The following is a 22,312-nucleotide window of genomic DNA, read 5'->3' as shown; positions in this document are numbered from 1 at the left end:
ATAAAAAAAACGGAGTAATTTACTATTCAGCTTTGAAAGTCAACTTTCACTTGAAGAAAATTATAATGTGGTATACCACTAATATTATTCACATAATGCAGGCAGAGTGTAAAATCAATGACCCAAACTTTTTAGAATATGTATGTTAGTCTGTCTTACCTGCAGGTTCGAAATCCCAACGGCGGCGATCATTCCAAACATAATCAGAAACATGCCCCCGATAACCGGATCCGGGATGGTAATAAAGACGGCTCCAAACTTCCCAAAGATTCCCAGGACAATCATAAGAATTCCAGTCGTCTGGAGCACCAGTCTGCTGCCAACCTAGGATGCATGTGGGGGGGGGGGGGGGGTGGATACAGTCTTTCATCGTAGGCAGGAAAGCAATCAAGAATTACAAAGCCTTTGGAGAATTTCCATCAAGTTGGTCTTGGCCGGTGTGCTGCGGACTTGGATTCCGACAGCAGACTTGTCAAGTGCATCAAATCTACACTGCGTGTTTATTTATTTGCATTTCATGGAGCATTCTCGGACATTTGCAATCTGGCCAAAATCAATCGTGTTCATGGCCTGACTCCAAGTTTGAAGAGGTTCAGTCAAAATTTGGAAATTATTACCATGAGGCGTTGACCACAGCTATCTTGGATTAGAACTGAATTTCTTGTCATCCTCAAAGACTCAAATTGGCACTTGATCATATGTACTGGATGTTTTCATGATCAACTCTAACCGAATGCCGAACAATCAACCTAAATCACTCAAACCCAACCACCTAAACCTAATACCCAAACATCTAACCAAAGGTAGGCCCCAAACCCTAACTTGCCCGGACCTCTCGACCTCCATCCTCTCTAACCCTAACCAGCTCCAATTCTCTATGACCTAATCTTAACAACCCCAGCAACTAACCATGGTCCTCTTACACTTGGCCCTAACCAACAGCAACCAAAACCGACTCTAAACGACTCAGGCTTCAAACCCACCACCTAACCCATACCAATCTTACCTCCACCCAACCCTCTTATCTCCTAATTCTCACTAACCCTTACCCCCAAACACCTAACTGTAACCCTCTAACATTTGACCCTAATCAACAGTAACCAAATCCATCCATAAGCCAACCCCAACCAAAAGTAACCCTGACAAACCCCAGTCCTCTACATCCTAAACCTAATTGTACCCTTCACCCTTCAACCCAAACTTACCCCCCTAATTCTGAACCAATCTTATTTCAGAACTAACCTGAACCGCGGACAACCTGAAGCAAACCTTTTCTATCCTCACTGGTACATTTAGTAATACCGCGTCTTTCTCAAATCTTTCATCACTTGACTTGATTGAATTGGCACTAAATGCCTCTTCGGGAATTCTTTTACCAATGAGAAAGCGGAGAGAAGCAACATGAGCTCTTGGAGAGGAAGTTTTTGCCTGAGTGTTAAGGAGTTCCCTTTCAACACGGCTGTCATATCAAGAAGAAGTAACTGTGCTGCCATAGGCTTCCGTATTTGAATGATAGAAGTTGGCCTTAGACGCGGGGTACGGCCCCTGGGCGATCATCTGCCAATCGAAAAACTGATGAAAGCTATGTTGCCTGCTCTGCTATTTGTTGGAATTGTTTTTAAGGGTTCAGAACAACATGTGCTTTTATTTCGTCAAATAGATTGTTACAGGTTCAATATATCAGGTTTTATGAGTTTCACAAAACATTCAATTTGTGCTCATTAGTTTGAAGTTAAGCCTCTCATTAAACCTCGTGAACTGAACTTTAATGACATTTAATGGCCGTGCTTGTTGCAATTTACTACAGCTCACAATCACCACAGTTTGCACCGGTAACTTGGGGCCCTTTTCAAGCAGGTTTCAATTTGGGGTTGTAAACTTGGGTTAGGGTGGTACGTAGGGTTTCAATTGAGTGTTTTAAGCCTGTGTGAGGGTTTTAAAAAAAGTCAGGCTTTAAAATGGGGCGTTTAAATCAGGGTAAGGCTTACAAATTAGAATTCAAAATCTGGGTTTGGGTTGTGAATCAGGGTGAATATTTCCAACGAAAAACCTGGTAATGATTTCAAAGAAGGGTTTTAAAGTAAAATTTCAAGCCAGTGTTCGACTTTCAAGCAAGGGTCAGGGTTAGGGTATCATCACCCAAGGCAGCATCTCCGATGTCACGCCATCACAAATCTGATAATACACAGACGCCTATTAGCGCTGATGAGCCGACGATTGAGGCTGCTTCCTGCAACCCTCGTGATCCTTCTACTGTAGATAAACAAAGGACAACTCTGGTGTGTCCCTTACAAAGCTCTCAACACTCAAGCTTGAATGGTTGACAGAAAAAGGCATTGATAGGAACGCTTGTTCTTCCAAGGAGAAATTGGAGAGGAGCAGCAGCCGCAAGTGTTTAAAGTGATCAGAAGTTGCATACACGTTAAGATCCTTTGATAAAGTCAAACAAAAAAGATTACGATTTAAATCTAATCATTTTAACTGTAAATATTAACAAGATTATAATTTGAATAGTATAATAATTGAGACTGTAAATATATATATAAACGCAAATGCCAGTGCATTCAATGTACTTCATTGCCAGTTTCAATGTACCTTGGTGATGCCAAGTGCAGCGATGTTCTGGCTATAGGAGGTAGTCCCATTGCCCGTCCCCCACAGACCAGCCAGGATGCAACCGATGCCTTCAACGGCGATGCCGCGGTTGATGGCGTGGGTCGGTGGCGGCGGCGCGCCCGACAGCCGGGCGCAAGCGTAGTAGTCACCAATGGACTCCATGGTGGATGCCAAAACGCCCGCCATCATGCCGAGCACTGATGACACGCTGACAGTGGGCAAGCCCCATTGACCTGCCAACAGACGATTGAAGGATTAATTTTTCAGGAAAATGAAGGGTCTGTGAGTAGGGGAACTAACTTGGGGACTAACATGAGGGTTAAAGATCTGCTAATATGTTTTATATGCTGTTATTCCAAACGGTAATTTACTTGCCGTTTGACTTTATTTGATATGTTAAGAAATCAAATGTATTCCGGCACATTACCCATCATCTGGCTTCAGCCAAAGTTCTTTGCGGGTAAAAAGTTTTGGTTGGTAACGTTCGCATGATTTGTTGTGGTTTTTGCCCGCGTAAAATCGGATTATGTTCAGATGAAAGGGCCAGCTGTGTGAAATCATGGAGTCCTTGACAAAAATGTGGTACCGTGAATCCCGAGGAAAATTTCTCAACAGATCCCTTAACCGCGAGTATCCGGTGCGGATCTCCGATACACGCGACCGCCTCCTGACTGGGTTGCTTTCTTGCTGAGTAATAAATAGTCACGTCCTAGACGCAAGTACTTGCCAGTGGCAAGAAGCCACAATGAAGATTCACAAAGCTGGGTAGTAAACAACATCTGCTTCATAAAAGTGGCCCGGCGATGACAAGACAACAGCATTTGATGCTTCATACAAACATCTGGATGAATGAGAACATTCCTCCAATCATTTTCACGTCACATGGCAAGAACGACGCCAATTTTCTTGTAGTGCATTTAACCGATTGTCCGATTGTTTTAACTCGTACCCGCTGGTCCGATCCAACGATTCCCGGATTGCCTGCATCATTCTCAACACTGAATAAGTTCCTGATGCGTGACCTTGTGGACTGGTTCTGGATTTTGTCAACCGCTCGCTTTGTCACTACGGACTGTTTCCCCGTTTGCTGCGCTGATATAGGACTGATCAAATGTTTACTCAAACAACAAACTAGACTTGGCGGTCCTAAAATTTTAAAAGTTGTCTACTGCTGGGTGATATAATTTTGGGCAATCTGAATTTGAAGTGATTTTTCTATTCTAAACGCATCAAACAATGACATTGCTGCAACTTGTATCGACAAACCTCAATCCAGCTGTGAACATGAAACTCATGTGGTTGGAAAATCCAGTCGTAAGTCTGCTTCAACAGTGAATCCCAGACACAATAAATTAATTCTGATCATTGTTCACCTTGTTTACCATGTGTAGCTATGCCAGACTTTAAGCTTTATTTATATCCCAGGAAAAACAGTCTTGATGTTATGATATGATATGCCCCACCCTCCACAACAAAAAATTAAAACCATTTCCAGATGCCTTAATAAAATATAAAGCAGACATTCTTGGGCCAAAATCCACAAAGGCTGAAGAATAACAGAATATTTTCCATTATCCATTTTAGACATTGCACTTAAAATTTCAACGATACCTAGTTTTTCGCAGGAGATGCGTTCCAAACCCTCCCGCGATAAATCGCAAATAGAAACAGTATATGAATTTAGAAATTTAAATACCAATGGATTGAAATTTTCAACACATAGTGGCCGCTAGACAGCAAGGGTGTATTGTAAGTCAATTAGAAGTACACTTTACCTTGGCAAACAATGCAAAGTGTCCAACCCTCAGAATTACCAACCTGCACTAACGCGGGGGACATCATGCATGGCGAACCATTAACCTTTTTTAATCCTTTAAAAAACATTTCCACACTGTTCTGTGCATGTGCATGTGTACCTGTACAGTAAATAAAAGAACAAACGTGATACTGTCACGTATAAACCTGCGAATTGGCGAGGGATCCCTGTATTTGGTTCTGGCATGTATGTAAGGTGGAGGTGTAAGGCACAGTTTGTGTTTCTGCGTTTACCTTTATAGTCCTTTCCTATCAAGGGCTTCCAATAACATGTTATGTCAGGGCATATATTTGTTCTTTACACTTACACATTCCAGGCACTCCAGCGAGAGACAGTGCTATTGGAAGGCTAACTTCCCGACATGTTTGAAAAGAGCCTTTGAAATATCTCGGACAGAAAACAGACGCAACAGCACAGGCAGTGCAAATTCTTTGAAACGTTTCACACGTAATAAATATGTCCTTCTTATTGCAGGGATGAGAATTTTCCGCGGATCCGTTTTTTTCCGTCGAAAGTATTTTCGTGAATCGTGTAAATCCGTCGAGAAAGTTATTTTTTTATATATGGAGGGGGAGCGGCCGGCTCCTTGGCCGGGCAACGTTAGCCTCGGCAACTCTCGCGGGTATTCCCCCGCCCGCCGCGACAGCGTATAACATGAAGGCAACATGAAGTCCACGACGGTAATAGTAACCCAAGTGACTGGTATCCGCTAAGATGCCAAAGGTTATTTACCTGGGTAGGGAATGTGGAACCAGGGCGAGTTGGCGACAGCATCCAGATTAATGTCGGTCCTCGCTGCGTAACCGTACTTATCCGACTTGGATGGCAGCACATCGAAGACGGTCAGCAGAAAACAAACCAGCCAGCCGCCGCACATTCCGAACAAGGCCTAGAGTTTAGCGGGCAGAAATTTCACGTCAGGGAAATGACGACCCACACAATATTGGAAAATTCTACGATCAGATGCAGATGTAATGAAGGAAAAATCCCCTGATATATTATATTTGGACTTCCTAGTTTTGGTCTGTTGACATCAGAATGTGTTGCTGGATGTTTATGAATATACGGGGGAGATAACGCGGAGGGATCAGGGTGTGCTCAGATTCAAGGAAGCCACATGCTCTGACATCAAGTATTTGTTTTTGGGCGGCGAAACCTTTCTTACACAATTCGGAACACTCATCGGCAGCTCTGAAGAGCTTGGCTCTGCTTTGCTATACCGTGACACTTGATTTACTTTGAATAGTAACCATGAGTTTTTAGTTAAACTACAGTGAGTGGAGAATTCATCCTTAAGTCACCTTGTAAAAACAGTCCAATTGAGTGGTTGGGCGTTGGCTTCTCTTTCAGTGTCGTTGCCAGGACGCCCGATACACGTTTTGTATTTCATACGAAAGCGTGCACTGAAAAATCTTCAGAATTTGTATTGATTTATTTCCATGCCAAACTTCTAACGCCGGGAGCGGGAGTGACTCATAGAGGTCATGGGTGACTCCAGGATAACTCTCTGGCACTCAAGTTGACGCGATTTTATGAAGATAGAAGAGGCGCTGCAGGAGGATGCATTCCATGGAGTCACGCTTGACGTGCTTCAGGAGTCGGGCCAGCGTCTCAGGTGCCAGTTTGTCAGCGGTTACTCAACAGTAATATAAAAGCATCGCAGTTTGTACGGCAGAGCGTGCTGGGGGCAAACAAGTTCAAGCGTGGAAGCCGGTGACTCACCGAGAAGAGCTTGAAGAGAGGGTAGTGGAACACTTTCCATTTCTTGTCCTTGTAGGCAATAAGCGGGACGTCCACTTTGCTCAGGTACTGCGAGAACAGCAGGATGAGGCACACCGTGCTGTGGACGCAGAACAGTGGAGTGACAATTTACACGCTTTGCAACGAAGATTTATTTGAGATCCAGATTTAATTTGAGAGAAAAACCCAAACGTTTTCACATAGTCTGTTCCGAAACCATAATTTAAAACACAAATTTTGGCTTCAAATCTTAATTCCAAACATTATCCTGTCTTGAAACACTAATTTGAAACAAAATGAGACGATGCTGTGGGCGAGCACAGCGTTCTAGTTAGCTAGCTGGTGGCTAGCGCCTCATGTCCTAATATGGTAAAGGGATACATTCCATCCACCGGAGGCTTTAATTATATATATTTTGGTAGCTCAAACATGTATGGATACGAAGGCATAAGGCAGATGGATTTCCAAGGACAGTTTGATGTTAAAGAGCAACACCGACCGCAGCCTTCCTCGGGCGCAGGTGGAAACGTATTCCTGGGAATGCGTTCTGTCTGGATACAAAAACAAATTGACCTTTACGTGCCTGTAGACAGACGCAACACTCCCTCGTTGGCCGGGGGGGACAACAGCAAGCAGGCCTTGAATTATGTAAGTCAATCAATCATTCATTAAAGAAAAAGAGCCGCCATTATTCAAGCAACAGCATTTTTCTCGCACAATAACCGATCAAACTTGCAAAGAACACTTTGTGAAAGACAAAGAGTACAAAAAGTTAATGGCGACCATGTGTGCTGGCCGGGCATGATGCCTCTGTAGTTCCTCATTTTGGGACAGTAAAACAAGCTCGTAACATCCTCATCGCCTTAACCCATCACGCGTCATTTCCAACTCTAAATAATATCGTCTAGTTAACTTTGCCGGTTGGTTTTTCAAGAGAGGATATAACCTTGTTAATTCTAAGGAATTTGTTCGAAACATCGGTCCTACCTGGCTGGTGTCAATGCACAAGATTTATTTTATTCCCCACACACACTGACCTAAATCAACAACTGCGAGAATTCCTACGGACACCTGGACTATGTGAACACGTTGAACACGTACAAATCATAAATAAAATCGGACGGATCTTGTTGTCTTTGGTGATTACATAGACCTGTACGTGAGGTGACGTCAACACTAAATTGTCTTCAGTGTTCACAAAAAAGGTTCAGTCGAGACTCTAAACGGTGTTTGATGACAACAATGTGTATGTTAGGTTTATCCAAGATCCTAAATCGTAGATGGGATTCATTGCAGACTAATTTGTCTCTGATGTCGATTGTACGAAAGCATGTTGCCTTATTCCCTCGTTGCAAACGTCTGAAGCTTTTTGATGAGGAAAAAAAATGAAGTCCCGTGTTAGCTACAAGCTAATTCTGAATGTAAAGAAGTGCAGTTTTTTGTCGAGTAACTCGCAGAAGGAAAGGTTCAGATAAGTTCTCTTTCTCTTGCTTGTCTTAAAGAGGAACTCAAGTCCAAATTTACCTTTGGGATTAAAATTTTGTAGATTATGAATTAATCATAAAACACCCCCCTTTTTGTAAGCAAGCTCACGGCGGCCATTTTGTCACTTGCTGTCTGCTGAAAATGACATGACGGTCAAAGTCTACTTTATTGTCAATTTCTTCACGTCAAGACACACGAAGCGATCAAAATTGCGTTTCCTACTATCCCACGGTGACAAGACATATTACATATTATATATATATATACACTACTTTGGGGTCACAAAATTGTTTGGGTGACCCCAAACTTTTGAACGGTAGTGTATATATTTATTTAGATAATTATTTATAGATTATATATATAATCTTCTGTGTAAAAAATCTTATAATATATGTGTATACTTATATTCATAGATTATATATAATCTTATACAAATATAAGATATAATTTATAATATTAAATTCATAATATTTTATTATAATAATATTTACACTACCGTTCAAAAGTTTGGGGTCACCCAAACAATTTTGTGACCCCAAACTTTTGAACGGTAGTGTATATATTACATTGGTCCACAGACACACAAGACATTCAAGTAAACAATACAAAAAGTAAAAACCAAGAAGGCACATACAATGAATAAATAAGGGCTCAGGTAACGATCACTGCTCACCTGTTTGCTAGGTTTGGGCATGTGACGCTCGCAAGCCTCTTGAAATAACCACCTAAAGGTCACCCGACGCGGCAGAAAAATCTCTCAATGTGGCCCTCGGTATAAACGCAGATGTTGCTCGGTTCAAACTGGAAACGAAGTGACTAAAAGTGCTTCTTGTTAAGCGTCTGCAGCTGTAGCCGCCAGACCTCTGTGACAAAACCACTTGTACTGACAAATCCCACTTAGTGACATAAGCTTTTCAGCGTCCAAGTCAGCGGAAAAGAGAAAAACATCAAAGCGCACTGTGGTGCAATAATGAAGATGTAGCGCCTTTGCCGTAGCGGCGTACAGCTTTCATCTGCCGCACAAATTTTCCACAGACAAACGTGATGCCATCGCCGAAAATAGACCCAAGGCCTCGTTCAAGGTTTCCCCTTTGAACAGACCGGGCCGCTGATGGCAAAACAATGTGCTGTTGTAAAAGCGGAGACTCGATAGCGCATCCTTGATGTTTTTCCTGTGTCTGAAATCAGAAAACTCACTTGGATGACCACCACGTTTGCCGCTCCAAACATGTGACTAAATTCAGGTTGAACTGAAGAAACTGGAAGCGTTTTTAGCTTTCCATCCAAGAACCTCAATTCAACGTACACCGATTATGAGTGAAAACGCAAAAACATGGCGGACACGTTTGGTGAAACGCTGACCTTGTGGTTTTGAGTTTCCCATTTTATGGTGAGGTATCTAACTTCACTGACTTGGTCCCTCTACAAAACTCAAAGATTTTGAAATATAGCCCGGCATTTCGAGTACATGTGCTTTAAATTTGGTTGCAGTACAATATCTCTTGGAGAGGTTTGTCTTTTGACAGAGTCCTGGAAAACGAAAGGTTTTACACCCAGAATGTCAGACTTACTTTCTGGCTATGGCTTCCTTAGATTTTTTTTTGTATGGCTACTCATGACAGACTAGCCTACCACATTCTTGTTGCTAAGTGAGACTGGCTTCAGGGGTTGAATTTTTCTTAAAAAAACATCTCCCAGTCCTCAAATTTATTCGCCATGCTCCACCCAGCCATGATAGACATGCCTCCCAAAATCAGTCTTGCGAGGTGAAATTGGCTGTTAGCTTTTGATGGCTAATCTTGTAACTGAAGCTAAAAGCTGGGCCCCAAATGTTTACCACAGTCACGTTAGCATTTTTATTCCCTCCATCATTTGTAAGCTGTGCAGACTCACAGAGCAGCGATCCCCCAGTGGCCGCCTGACTTCTTGCCGGCCTCAGTAAACAGTGACAGACCGATGAGGTTGATGGTGGGCGCGATAGCCAGCGGTCCAATATATCGGAGCACAAAGCCCACCAGGCCAGTGAAGCCCAGCGTGATCTGGACAAGCGACGACACCAAGATAGCTCCTTGGATCTGTCAAACGAGATCAAAAATGATTCAGGTCGGCCACGTTCGTTTGCAAGATGATTCAGTACGTTAACAATGCGATTCAAATTACGATACTCCAATTGTGATACGATTATGAGTCAACCCAGATTCTGATTCGATGAGTCACTTCAACTCTTTGTGATTCATTCCATCCAAGTTTCAATGAGTCGAGTCACTCCATAGCAATAAAATTGATTGGATGTTCGATATTCTTCTTAGTGGGAGTGAACTTGTCGAGTTACTTGTTGGGCTACATTCCAGCAAAAGCAGGAAGTCGTTTCAGACCTCCAACTGGGAAAAGGGCAAATAACTCAACTCTGCTTCGATGCAGCTGTCTCATGTTAAGAATGTCAACTCAAATTACAACATGATTCACCCACGATTCACCCGTTGTGATTCCGATACGATTCACTCCAATTACTTTCCAATTCATCACACTTATTACCCTTTGATGTTTCTACGATTCTGTCCGATCGCGATAGGATACACCCGAATTACAATCAACACAAAAGGATTTACGACAATTGTGAATTTGACTCACCGCAATCATGATACTTCACGCCAAATTCAACATCATTTATTCTAGTTGCGACACAGTTCACCCCAATGTTGATGAATGAACATATTTGAACTTCACAATGTCGTATGCCTTGGCGTTCACGTCTGGGTTGATATTGATGACTGACACCACGTCGGACTTACCTCGCGCATTCTCGACATCCACACTTCGTCGCCGTTGTCCACTAGCTGCAATGGACTGCTGCCGTTGTGCGCAGACAACATGGTGGGCTCTTGCGAGGTGGGACACTGCCACTTGGGCAGCGCAAGAATGGCCAAGGTCGGAGTGATGAAACTGAAGGTCCCGCCCTGGAGAATTGGCAGTCTGTGCAGCGAAGTGAATGAGTACTGTTATATACCAGACATTAATAGAAAAGACTTTTAAGTGCTCTGCTTAGCTTGCGGTGATAAGGATTTTTTTTTTCACGCCTTGTGATGTAGTATCAGAAATAATGGAGTGGAACTGCCTCCGGCCGCCACATGTGACGTTTACTCGCCGAGTCTCATTCTGTGTACTGTTTTAATTTGAAAGCAACTGTTACTAAAGTGCTGATGTCAGCATGCTTCTAGTTATTGGAAACCAACATTGGCTATATAAAGATGCTTATGTATTGCAAAAAAAAAAATCTAACATTTTTTTAGAAGTCGAAACTGGACAGTAAATTTCTCTCATCAATAGAGCATCATTGCTGTGATGGGAAAAACATTTAGTTTACAACTTTCGGAGGGAAATAGAAATAAATTCGTAGTACATCAGCTTAAAGAGGTCAATAATTTATGTATGCAGATGTAAGAACGTGTTTAAAAAAAAAAACGCAGCAGCAGCAAATATCTGAAACATCTGTTTTAAACTGTAATGTTATGTCAAGCAGATCTGACTTTACATGCATCATGTGGAATATTCCAACACAATTTTTTTTTTTAAATCCATCAAATGAAAAACATTGACATAATTTAATTGTATTCTTCTGCCTCTCTATGATACGGTTCACATTATTCCTAGGAATGAATTTGAGAAAACGAACTTTGTGTAAACCGTACCCATTTTCCAACCTTGACTCCACAACAGGCCGCTTGTCATGAAACATGAAAAGGATGCAAAGCAAATAAAGATCAGATCCGCCTTTATGTTGCGTTTTGGCTCGTTGCGACCTGCGTGGGCCGCCGCTTCCAACAAAAAGCCTCGGTTATTTGTTCAGGTTTTTCAATACCGAGCGTGTACAATTCAATTGTGTGGGAGGCAGCTGCGTGCTTATAAAGATGGATGCATCGGCATCATCGACGTCACCTCCTCACTCCCCCGCGCTTGCGCTTAATGGCTCCCGGGAGTTCTCAACACACATGAGCTATACGCGCTAAGCTGCGTACACATCCAACATCTAATTTATGGCGATGAGGACTAGTGCGGGAGGGAGAGCGCGGGCCTGACTTGAAAAGTTTGTCTGGGCTTGAAAGAAGAGAAAAATCTCAATTCCAACCAACCCCGTCGTTCTCGTCTTGTTCTTTCTCCCTAGAAATGCGCGAGAACCAAGAAATTGTCAATTTTCCGCAAAGTTTGCTGCTGATTCTCAGTAGGGGCTGTGAAATTTGCTTGTTTAAAAAGTAGAGGATGAGCAATTTTTGTTTTTTCAGAAATGGGTTCAAACGTCTTTTATCCCATTTTTACCTGATCCCAATCCCCGTCTGAAGCAGTGTGCTGAGTCCGGACACAAAGAAGATGGTGCAGATGAGCTGGCTTTTAGCCACGTTGTTGTCGCCGATGCAGAGCGGCTCGGCCAGGATGAGCGGGATGGCGATGATGCCGCCGAACGCAAGGACGTAGTGCTGCAACAAAGGCCGCATCTTTAAATCAATCTTTAAACAAGCTTTTTTGTGATCAAGAAATTCAATCATAGGAAAATATATTCCCCTTTCCTGGAAATTAGCCGTCTAGTTTTTTTAAATAAACTAATTTCACGCTACTTTAAATTTATTCCACTGCACAAACAGTTTAGCAGTAAAAAAGCATGGCTCTCCTCTTTGGTGAATTTCCATCAATTTCTCACAAAATACAAATGTTCTGCCATGATTGACAGTCGCTGAGTATATCTTTTTGGTGGGTCATTCCAAATAGCCTCCGGTTTTTTGTCTTCTTCAATCCACCCCAATTTTGATCAAGTGCAGGTGGTTGACACGAAAGCCAAGTTGTCATCATACCTCAAAGACACTGCCAGCAGTGATCATCATAACAAGCTCCAAGCTTTCTGACGCTGCCAACGCTCTCTGTTCGCACCACGCTGACGCTACAAGGCATTCAAACGCATGCTGTCTCTCAGGATGTTTATGTTCCATTTCAACTGCATTGAAATGTTCCCCACTGTTTTACAAATATTCGTTGGCCTTGGGACACTTCACTGTAAAACATGTCGATTTATGGTCATTTCTCAAGGCCCAAGGGGAGATGTCAGTTGGATGGTGGCAGATGTCTGCGGAGATGGATTGTTTTCCAACTAGGGCCTCGGGTGGTATCTCCATTCCGGTGATATGTCACCAGCGTTATTGCTTGTGTAAGCATCCCGCACTGTGAGCAGGTCTACAACACGCGATAGGTAGTCGGACGTTTTGGAAAATTCCACTTTGGTTTGAAAGTTCTTTAACCAGTTTTCTGATATTTGACATTGAATGATTTTTTAAATATGAAGCCTGTTTTAAAACCAAAATGGCGCTACTTTAGACTAGCGCTGCTATGTGTTCTCGACACTGATTATGCAAAGATTTTTTTTTTTTAATTGCTTTCCATTTTAAATCTAGAATGCCATGTTCACTTTTTTTCCATTACGCAGCTGAGCTCAAAAAGCTAGAGTTACTAAAATAATTTGTGCCGGCAGGATTTTTAGGTCCAAACTGAGCAGCAATACTTTGCCCCAAGGTCGCCAGTTGCATACAAACATGTCAAAAGAAGTGTTTACTCTCGACAGAAATTCATTTGAAGCTATTTCTTAGTATGATTTAAATCCATGCTCAGAATTGGTTAGCCGTGGTTAGCCATTAACATGGAAAAAAAAGAACATGATAAAGAACTTGCTGTGATTGCAATTTAATCCTGCCCTGACGAGATGCTCGTTTCCATGAGATCAAATAAAAGCGAAGAAGACAGAATGTTAATAAAGTTGGTTAGTTAGTATGTTAAAAAGTAACCAAGTAGTCACTTGGTTTAGTTAGCAAGACAGTTTGACTCCCACAATGGCGACTGAACCCAAAACCTAGGATCCCGCGAAGTCAGTCATTTGGTTAGTACGAGTGTTCTAAGTTCAATATCACATTTTTACGCTGCAGCACTAGCTAGTTGATATCGCACGGCATTTGTAACCTTCAAACCGAAAACCCTTTATAGTTAGTTTGTCCGCGGTCGGTCGGTGTGTCATATAGTTTGTCCGCGGTCGGTCGGTGTGTCCATTTGTCAGATTTCTTTTAGCAAGTTTTCAGACGACCCTCGTTTTATAATCATGTCTTCTTACACCTTATGTGACCTCAAAACAGGGGCTCGTGTAATCAAAGTTACGTTTGGGGTCATTGTCCGTCACTTGACTACGTAGACATAAAACCGCCTGAGATGAATTTACCTGGAATCCCAGCAGAATGCAGAGGTACCAGGGCGGCCGGTCGTTGAGAGCGTAGACCAGGTCGGCGGCCGCGTTGGCCCTCTCCTGCCGGACCTCCGCGTCCACCGCCGGCTGTTCGTCAACATCTTTGCCCTTCAAAAGAACCGCATCGTCACATTAAATCGCACGCTACGTCATCCTACCCGACAACAAGGACAGCACAAGGTTTTATTTCGATTTCAGTCTCGGTGTGTGTGTAATGGAATTCCGTCAGTACCGTTTGTCTCCACTGAGAAGCAACTACCGAGCATGTGCGCTGAAATTCATTTTGATTTGTGGCATGCTCAAGAAGGGAGGCCTACTCCCACCACACACACACTCGCACATTCCGTAAATGTGTTTTTAGTCCCGGTGGTCCGCCTAACCTTTCACCTCGCCGGTGGATTTAATGACATATGTATGGAATCCGTTCATGCGGGTAGGTCAGCACCCTCCCCGCACTTTGAGTTTCCTACCTCAAAGTCATTTTTAAGGGGCCTACTCACGCCACTTGGTGTTTTGCACGTTTGTTGTCATTTCAAGTTGTTCGTCGTCATGGAAACAACCGCCTCACGCTGCCGTGTCACACTTTGCAAAAGCAGGTGTTTATCCACATGGTAAACATTTCAACAGTAAGTAGGATGACTGATTTGGGGTTTTGTGGCACCACATTCGGCAAGAGCGGTTTTTATAAGGCGGCGTTGCTAAATACCACCACGCGTACAGCACGACCATGGCGTGTTTGACATTGAATTAACGGGCATTTCGTTTTCATTTACAGGCCAGAGATCAAAGTGTGACTCAGCATGGCTTCCATTAGTGCGCGGCGACCAAGGTTAATTTAGCTCAAACTGTCTGGAGGCAAATGAAAACCTTGTGCAGGGGCTACTGCTGGGGTGGGGGTCCAGGCTACTGCGTCTCTCCCAAGTGCCATTGTTGTTGTGATTGTCAACGCCGCCCCTCGCATTCGGAGAGCTTTGAAACCAGCTCAACGCCGAGCAATAAATCTTTTTTATGTGCAGCAAAGTAGCCAGCGAAGATTTTTTTTCTGGAAAAAAAAAAAAGACTTTTTTTGTCTATAACAGCATTTTCCCGATGGCTCACCCATCTCCTCTTTTTGGACTACCAACCCCCCCCCGTCACCCCCACCTCCCGTACTGGCAACCTCAACAACCTCCGCTCCCGCCCCTCCTGCTCCTCCATCCATCTCCTTCGCACTGCTGACCGATGTCTTGTTAACTATAACCTACTGTCTCTCCCCCCCCCCCCCCCCCCCTCCACTCTTTTTTATTCCATGTAAAAGCGACTTTGGGTTATTGAAAAGCGCTATATAAATTGAATGAATTATTATTATTATAAAAATAGTTCTCTTGGAGCTTTTCCCGGTTGACAAAAAAAAAGAAAAATCATCTTAGAGTTCTGAACAGGGTTTTAATAGTTTTGGATCTGTCCTTATACGGTAGTTAGTTTAGGTTTTGCTTTGATTCAATTCAATTTAATTCCTTTATCGAGCATTTTAGTATTTTAATCCTAAATGTTTGGGTAGGTAGTCTGTAGGGATGGTGAACAAAATGGCGACCTCACCAGTGGACATCAGTGCTTTGGCGGCTTCCCGCTGTGAATCGGTACTCGATTAGGTTTCGTGTCAAACATCAAGACCAATTCATGCTCCTTTTTCTGACCGTGTCAGCACTTTTCTGTCATACACAAAGGTGCCTTTGATACCCGACCTCGCGCCATGTAAGCATGACGTCCGCTCTACTAACACAATGTTGTCAGAAATTGCCACAAGGGTTCCTTTATGTGTCACGTCGAATCCGATAGCCGTTGTTGTCTTGTCGTTGTTGTCTTTTCCTTTTCATGTATTTACGTCACGACAAAGCCTCCTGTTCTTGGACTAGACATTGCGGTAAATGATAAGGGCGTGGACGCACATCAAAGTTAGTTCTCTGATCCGGATTGAAAAACTAAAAAAAAAACATGGTGCACATTAAATAGATGTACCCAGTAAGGAAAACCGATGGGCGACGTATGCAAGAATGGCCCGAACATTACATGCGCCTCAATTTGGGCCAGGAAAAAAATGGAAAGGCACAAATTTGATTCGTTTTACCTGTCAGTGGATGCTAGGCGTTGTCATATTTATAACCATTAGGAGCAAGAACCGCCTGATATGGCGCATTGAGGGCGATTCTTAAAAACACAAAAAGGTCAACTTCTTCTCAGAGGCCGCATGGGACAGATCACTTTCGTCAGCATGGTGCAAGCGTTCGCCATTCAAGTCACGCTGTCTTGGAAACATGAAGGCTGGGCGATAGATAGATAGATATAGCGTTAAAATCGATTTTAAATAAATATAAATACATTTGGCTTTACTAGTCGAAACATACATAGTAGATAAAAACAATTCCTATCTATTTTTTGTATTATTTAAATTTTTTGAAATCATACTTTTATTTTACTTTTTTATTTTCTGTTTTAATTCACTTTATTAGTTTGGGAATGTTTTGCTTCAGTTGGTTTTATTAGCTTTCATGTTAGGTTAGGTGTCAGGTGTTCATGCCCTGTTTTTTTTTTTTTTTCCTTTTATTTACGTGGATTTTCAAGTGATCCATCTCCAACATTTTCTGTTTACATTTTCCAACACCTGAAACCACCCGCATTCCGGATCTGTTGGGTCCCTATCCTCACTTGGCCTCCCGATGTGAACAGATTGTCACAGAAAGCAGTCAAAATAAATCCCTCCTGGATCTGGACCAGAGTTGAATATCTTCCCTCTCAAGCGCTTTTTGACTTTTGAACTTGAGTATTAAGTTCACTGTTTTTTTTTTTTTTATGTACCCATTTGTTGCCAACACGCTAAGGAATTCTCTTATTTCCTCGCGTGACACCCGAGAAATATGGTGAAATAGCGACGCTAAGGGAGGAAGAAGAAAAAAGGGTTGTTTTGGTTGGCCCCGTTTTTCTCCTGCTGAATCCTCCACACTGCCAGCGATGGATACGCGTTGCGAATTATTGAGGAACATCTGGAAGGTGGAAAACAAAATGCTTGAGCAATATCCACCTGTATAGCACAATTTTTTTTTTTTTTATAGCAGATTCTAGAAAAAATATGACAAAAACTGCATTTTTTCATAACATTGTTTTTCATAGGACTTGTATAAAAAAATAAATAGCTACAATATCAAAAGGGCTCATTATGACTTGACTGCTTTTTCCTAGAAAAAAAAACACAGGAGTGCATTGACTTTATTAATTTAATTTTTTTCTGTGACCAAGCTTTTGAGTCAATTTACAAAGCAAATACATTTTCTACACTGAAATGCAATCTTTCCCCAAAAATGAGATCGAAATAAGTTTGACATTTCTGTAGGGAAAATGCATTTATTTATGTAAAATTACAACTTAAAAAAAAAAAAGTTTAATATTACTATTCTTTTTCAAAAACTAATTTTTGTCTCTATTTTGTTTTTGCAGAAAAATAATTATATAAGAGTCAGACTTTAATGGCCTTTGAAATCTCTTAAAAATGTATGAGTCTATTTCAAAGCTTTTTTTTTTGTTCTATACACACAAAAGCAAAACTGGGGGCCCCATAGTTCAAATGTCATGAAGGGCAAGGCATCTTTTTCGACTGGGGATTGCGAGTTACATGCATGTTGCGCATCAGTCATTGCAGTTGGCATCACGTCATTAGCAAAGTGCGTCTGAGGCTTCAGTTCAAAGTTCACGCGACTTGAAGAATTCTTTAGCGAACACGTTAAACCACAAGCAACACATCTGCACACGCTCGGCTCAAAACGCTTTGCGTTGTAAAATTTATAAAAGAGCATCTGTGGTTTTATGTCGCCCTCTAGTGGTGGCTAATCTGCACTGCGGTGTCGCGATCCCATTTATTTATATTGCGCTTTCACAACATATAAATTGAAACTTACATACTTGTGAAGTAGGTTAAAGTTTTTTTATGGTTCTCCCCTCAATAAAAAGTAGTATTTAACTAATAGCCTAGTTCATCAAAAGAGTTTAAAAGAATAACTTAAATTTTCTTGCTCATACTGGCTATATTTTAAACATTTACTGATTGTACGCTAAATACTCGCTTTCTTGTTTCTCAAATGAGGAGTTTCAGAAAATAACATTTTTAAAAAATGGTTGCCTGAGATGCATTTTGTGGAGTTCAACTTCAATGTGTACTATCAGAGCTGACAGCTCTTAATAAGCGCTTCAAAAGATGAATGTAAAAGACAGAAAGTTTACTCCTAGTACATATGGCAGCATTTGGAATGTCCTATAAACGCTTGGCAGTGTGTCCAGTGTTGTGTTAAGTGCGATTATTTACCGTGTGGCATCATGTGCAACGTCCATGTCACAAGCACATAGATATTCTTTAAGCCTAAATGTCAGTGACATTTAGCTCCTATAAAAGTCGTCAACACTTTTGACCCATTTTGATTATTTAACACATGCCAGTGTAGCTACTGCTAACGATCCTAACTTTTAATGGCTTGCAGGAGACAAAAAGTGGCGCTGGAGTCATAAATGTTGATTTGGCTTGGTCTCAGCTGACGGCACACTTTTGCACGATTGCACATTCGTCTTCTTTTAAAACACATCGTCCGACTGATATGTCAAAGGTTTACACCCCCCTGTTCTAGTGCCCTCTCTTTTTGACCCTGTTCTTGTAAGCGTATACCAAGTAAAGCACAGTGCAATCGATTCCATCAACTTTGTCGATTCCGCATTCCACAGTGGCTTACTGCTGTAACACTGTAAGGACAAATACCTCAACTCCTACCAAAAAAAATAATAATACCAGAATGACCTCTTTGTTTAGTTACTGATCACAACTCACCCCAAAAGTTGGAATGTCAGCTCCCAACTCCTTCAGACCCAGCTCCAGCCGCTCCTCCTTGACGGTGAGGTGCATGCCGCAGGCGCACAATCAACAAATACCAAACCAAGAGTAGTGCGGAAAAGAAAAAAGTGCAGGACTAAGACGATGGGTCGCCACGGCAACTGAAGCTCACAGTCGAGTCACAAGAAGGGTGGCCGAGTCCACCTTCCGCCCCCTGGACCTACTGTACGGTCATGTGATGCGTGACCAGGGCCGGTCCTGTGAAAACGCCTCCGTCAAGCGTGTCGCTTCATTGGTCACCCTCGTCATCGGCGGAACTCGGGTGTCACGGAGTAGCGTGATTTGCTCTTTTTTTTTTATTCTACCCACTGATCGCCGTCGACATCTCTCATCTACCTCTCGTGGGGATCAACATAATCAATCAGACGTTAATCAAATCAAAGCTAGTCTGAACGGATGTTCCATTTAGTCAACTAACAAAACTAAATTTACCATTAAGATCAATTAAGTTTGAATTAAGTTGACAAAAGGAAAAAACATTTGAAATTTTATGAACGCAAATGGATTTTTACTGGATGGTATGCGGGCATAGCTGTGGTGTCAGTGAAGTTCTCAGCTTTGTAAACAGAACGGGGTGAGGACTCAGCGGGGTCTCCGCCATCTGACACAACATGCTAACAGGTTCTAGATGCCTATCTGGCTTTGACGGGGGTCCTAGCATCAGTATTGGTAGTCTTGATCCACTCAATGTCATTCCAGATTAGTAATCAAATTGAAATTACTATTAAATTGGAATGGTGTCCCAGGGCTCCAAACACAGGGGGGAAGGGCTTTTTGTTTTTAACATTTTTATTATTTAAACATGACAGATTTAAAAACTAATATCACTATCCTTAAAGGAGTCGGTTCTTGCATATAAAACTTTGGTTTTAAATAAAAAACGAAATAAATACTTCAACCCAAACAATTTTTAAAGATAAATGGAAATGTATTTCACTTAAATTAATTAAATATGGAGAGAGAGAAAAATTAGGCCAATGTTATTTGCCGGAGAAGAAAATACCCAAGTTTACCCTGAGCATGACAAAACAACATTGTGAGTGGTCAAAATATAAGTCATTAAGAGTGATTGTCTTTCCTTACAATAATTAAGTACTGTAAGTAAGTAGTACATGACCAGCATACAGACAGGGTCGCGTGAATAGTGCCTTTCACATGCTAACCTGGCAAAACCTCAAAGCTTTGAATTAGCGATGCTACCTGCTGCTAGTGTTCAAAGCCATTGGGCACCCAAGCAAGCCTTGCAAAGGCCCTTTGTGCTTTTTCACCTCGTTAGGCTCACCATCTCAGCACACCTACTGCAAATGGATTCATTAGCATAGCGTAGCGTAGCCTTCAAGCAACGAGCGTGACTAAACTGTCTAAAAAGCTCCGTGAGGACAATTGTAAAGAATCAACATTTCTCAAGCCTTGTGACTATGAGTCCTCTGCCGCCACACACGAGACCGCGTCAAATGGTGAACCCTAACCTTGTCGCCACGAGTTTACTAGCTACAGGAAGTTAGCGTGACCTCAAGAGACGTCCAACTAGAGCGGAACGACATCCCATGTCTTAGCTTGCTGACACGTAGCATTAGCATCGGCTGAAAAACTAATAAAAGTATGACATTAGTTTACAGATCTTAGATTTTTAATATAATACACGCAGTTAGTGCTTCTCGATTATTTTCTGTTATTATAAAATGATATCAACGTGTTAAACCAAAGGTGGATAGCCGTAATATATGCGTTTGTGGCAGAAGGGAGGAACACGTTTTTATTCCATGACTATAGGCCAACAACTGTGGCTAAAGAGGTCGGCCGGCCGGCCGGCCGCACGATGTAAATATGCTACATTGGGGCTATATAGACAATAAATAATTCTGTTTTAAATATGCTTCACAACCATGAGTGGACTTTGTAACGATGTACGATGTAAAGTCTTACACAACAGAATACACGCACGTGCACACATTAAGTTAACAAATGTGTGACATTCTACCGCTGGAGTGAACAATTACGTGTATTATTAGCAGATGTGACACATGACATCCTTGGACAATAAGTTATTACTATCCTTATCATTCAAGACAAGAACTAAAGTAGCTTGAGTCTGTTAAAGAGTGTCACGAGGTGGACAAACAATGTGAATGCCCAGCTGGCTCACACACAAAAGTTGACCAAATCTTTAATGTATGACTCAAAATTTGAGATAGGAAATTTGAGCCTGATGCAGGTGAAAATGAGATAAAACAGGACATGGAACTAACTCTAACCCTAAAACGCTTCAGAACTCAAATAAAAGTTGAAACATCATGACAAGGGATGTGAGGTAATCATGTAGCGCTAACGGAGGTAAGCTTACTTTTTTTTTTAATTTTTATTTTAATTGAGAGTCGAAATTCACATTTATTTCTGTACGTCAATGCATTTCAGAGTCTACACTTTTTACGCAAAGAACAATGCGCACGTGTGCTTGACATTGCCGATAATATCCACTAGGTGGCAGTGTAACCTAAATCAGAAGGCACTAGTTTGGGTTGCTGTCCACGCATACGCCAAGGCCTTTACACGAATGGATGGATAGTACAATACATTATTATTATGATTATTATCATACGAGTGTAATCAAAGGAAGTTAGCAATTTTTAAAAACAATAAAGAGAAAAAGGGGACAATATCTTCTTGTTTAAGTAATGCTTAAAGTCTTTCTACATACAAGATGGCCATATTTATTTTTCAGAATGGAAAAAGACGTCAGGTTTTTGCGCCCTCCTTCCTCTTCCATCCCCATGAATGAACCCAGAAAACATGACATCATCATTCATCCTCCCCACCCCTCCCTCCTCCACTTCCATGCAGCAACGACATCATCCTGCAGGATTACAGTTTAATCTGAGGAAGATGAAGAGGAGGGATGAGGAGGGGTGGGTCGACTCATTCATCATTTTAAGGCCTTCATTGAGTCACACAGTCATTCATAGCTGCAGTCGCTGTATTACGTAAGGCGGAAGGAGGAGGAGTGGGGGGGGGGAAGGGAGAGGTCAAGAGAAAGACGTGGTGGAGGAGGACGTTCTGCACGCAAATGCGACCCCCTACCTAACCCACTACCCCGTGATGCTACCAAGGATGTCTTCATCTGGGGGATGAGCACTGCACTTTAGCATTTGGCACACACAGACACACACAGGACTTGCATACCTTCACTACTACCTTGATTTACGACTCGAGTGACCACGCTCCTAACTCGACTCTTGTAAGGCAAATTATCATTCCTCATTGAAATGAATGGATATGCCATTAATCCGATCCAAAAAACAAGAACATAATTTAGAATATGTTTTTTAACAAGAAAAATAGCACTAAATCGTAGTTTACTTGATGAACGCATATCACATTAATATCATGGCAGTATAATAAAGAGTAGTATAAAAATTTGCGTTTTTACGGGGGATAAAGAATATATGCCAATCACAACCAACCCCCCCCCCCC

General features: G+C 42.0%; 1 protein-coding gene across 3 annotated transcripts in view; it reads right to left on the bottom strand.

The window, feature by feature from the left end:
- The window catches only part of si:dkey-106n21.1 (solute carrier family 23 member 1), a 32,888-nt gene that overhangs the window by 7,728 nt on the left and 2,848 nt on the right, over positions 1-22,312 (bottom strand). For 2 of the 3 annotated variants that reach the window (XM_037253812.1, XM_037253811.1), the window contains exons 2-9: positions 13,908-14,039; positions 11,972-12,129; positions 10,450-10,630; positions 9,551-9,732; positions 6,155-6,272; positions 5,165-5,321; positions 2,596-2,849; positions 160-324 (exon numbers count right to left, since the gene is read on the bottom strand). In XM_037253812.1, the coding sequence (XP_037109707.1) occupies positions 160-324; positions 2,596-2,849; positions 5,165-5,321; positions 6,155-6,272; positions 9,551-9,732; positions 10,450-10,630; positions 11,972-12,129; positions 13,908-14,039 (1,347 nt within the window). Of the gene's footprint in view, positions 1-159; positions 325-2,595; positions 2,850-5,164; positions 5,322-6,154; positions 6,273-9,550; positions 9,733-10,449; positions 10,631-11,971; positions 12,130-13,907; positions 14,040-18,777; positions 18,937-22,312 lie in introns of those variants that run through there. The other variant, XM_037253810.1, reaches the window with a different exon arrangement.

Source organism: Syngnathus acus, chromosome 6 (genome assembly GCF_901709675.1).
Source record: "Syngnathus acus chromosome 6, fSynAcu1.2, whole genome shotgun sequence".
Taxonomy (NCBI): Eukaryota; Metazoa; Chordata; class Actinopteri; order Syngnathiformes; family Syngnathidae; genus Syngnathus; species Syngnathus acus.
This window is presented reverse-complemented; position numbering and strand designations above follow the sequence as displayed.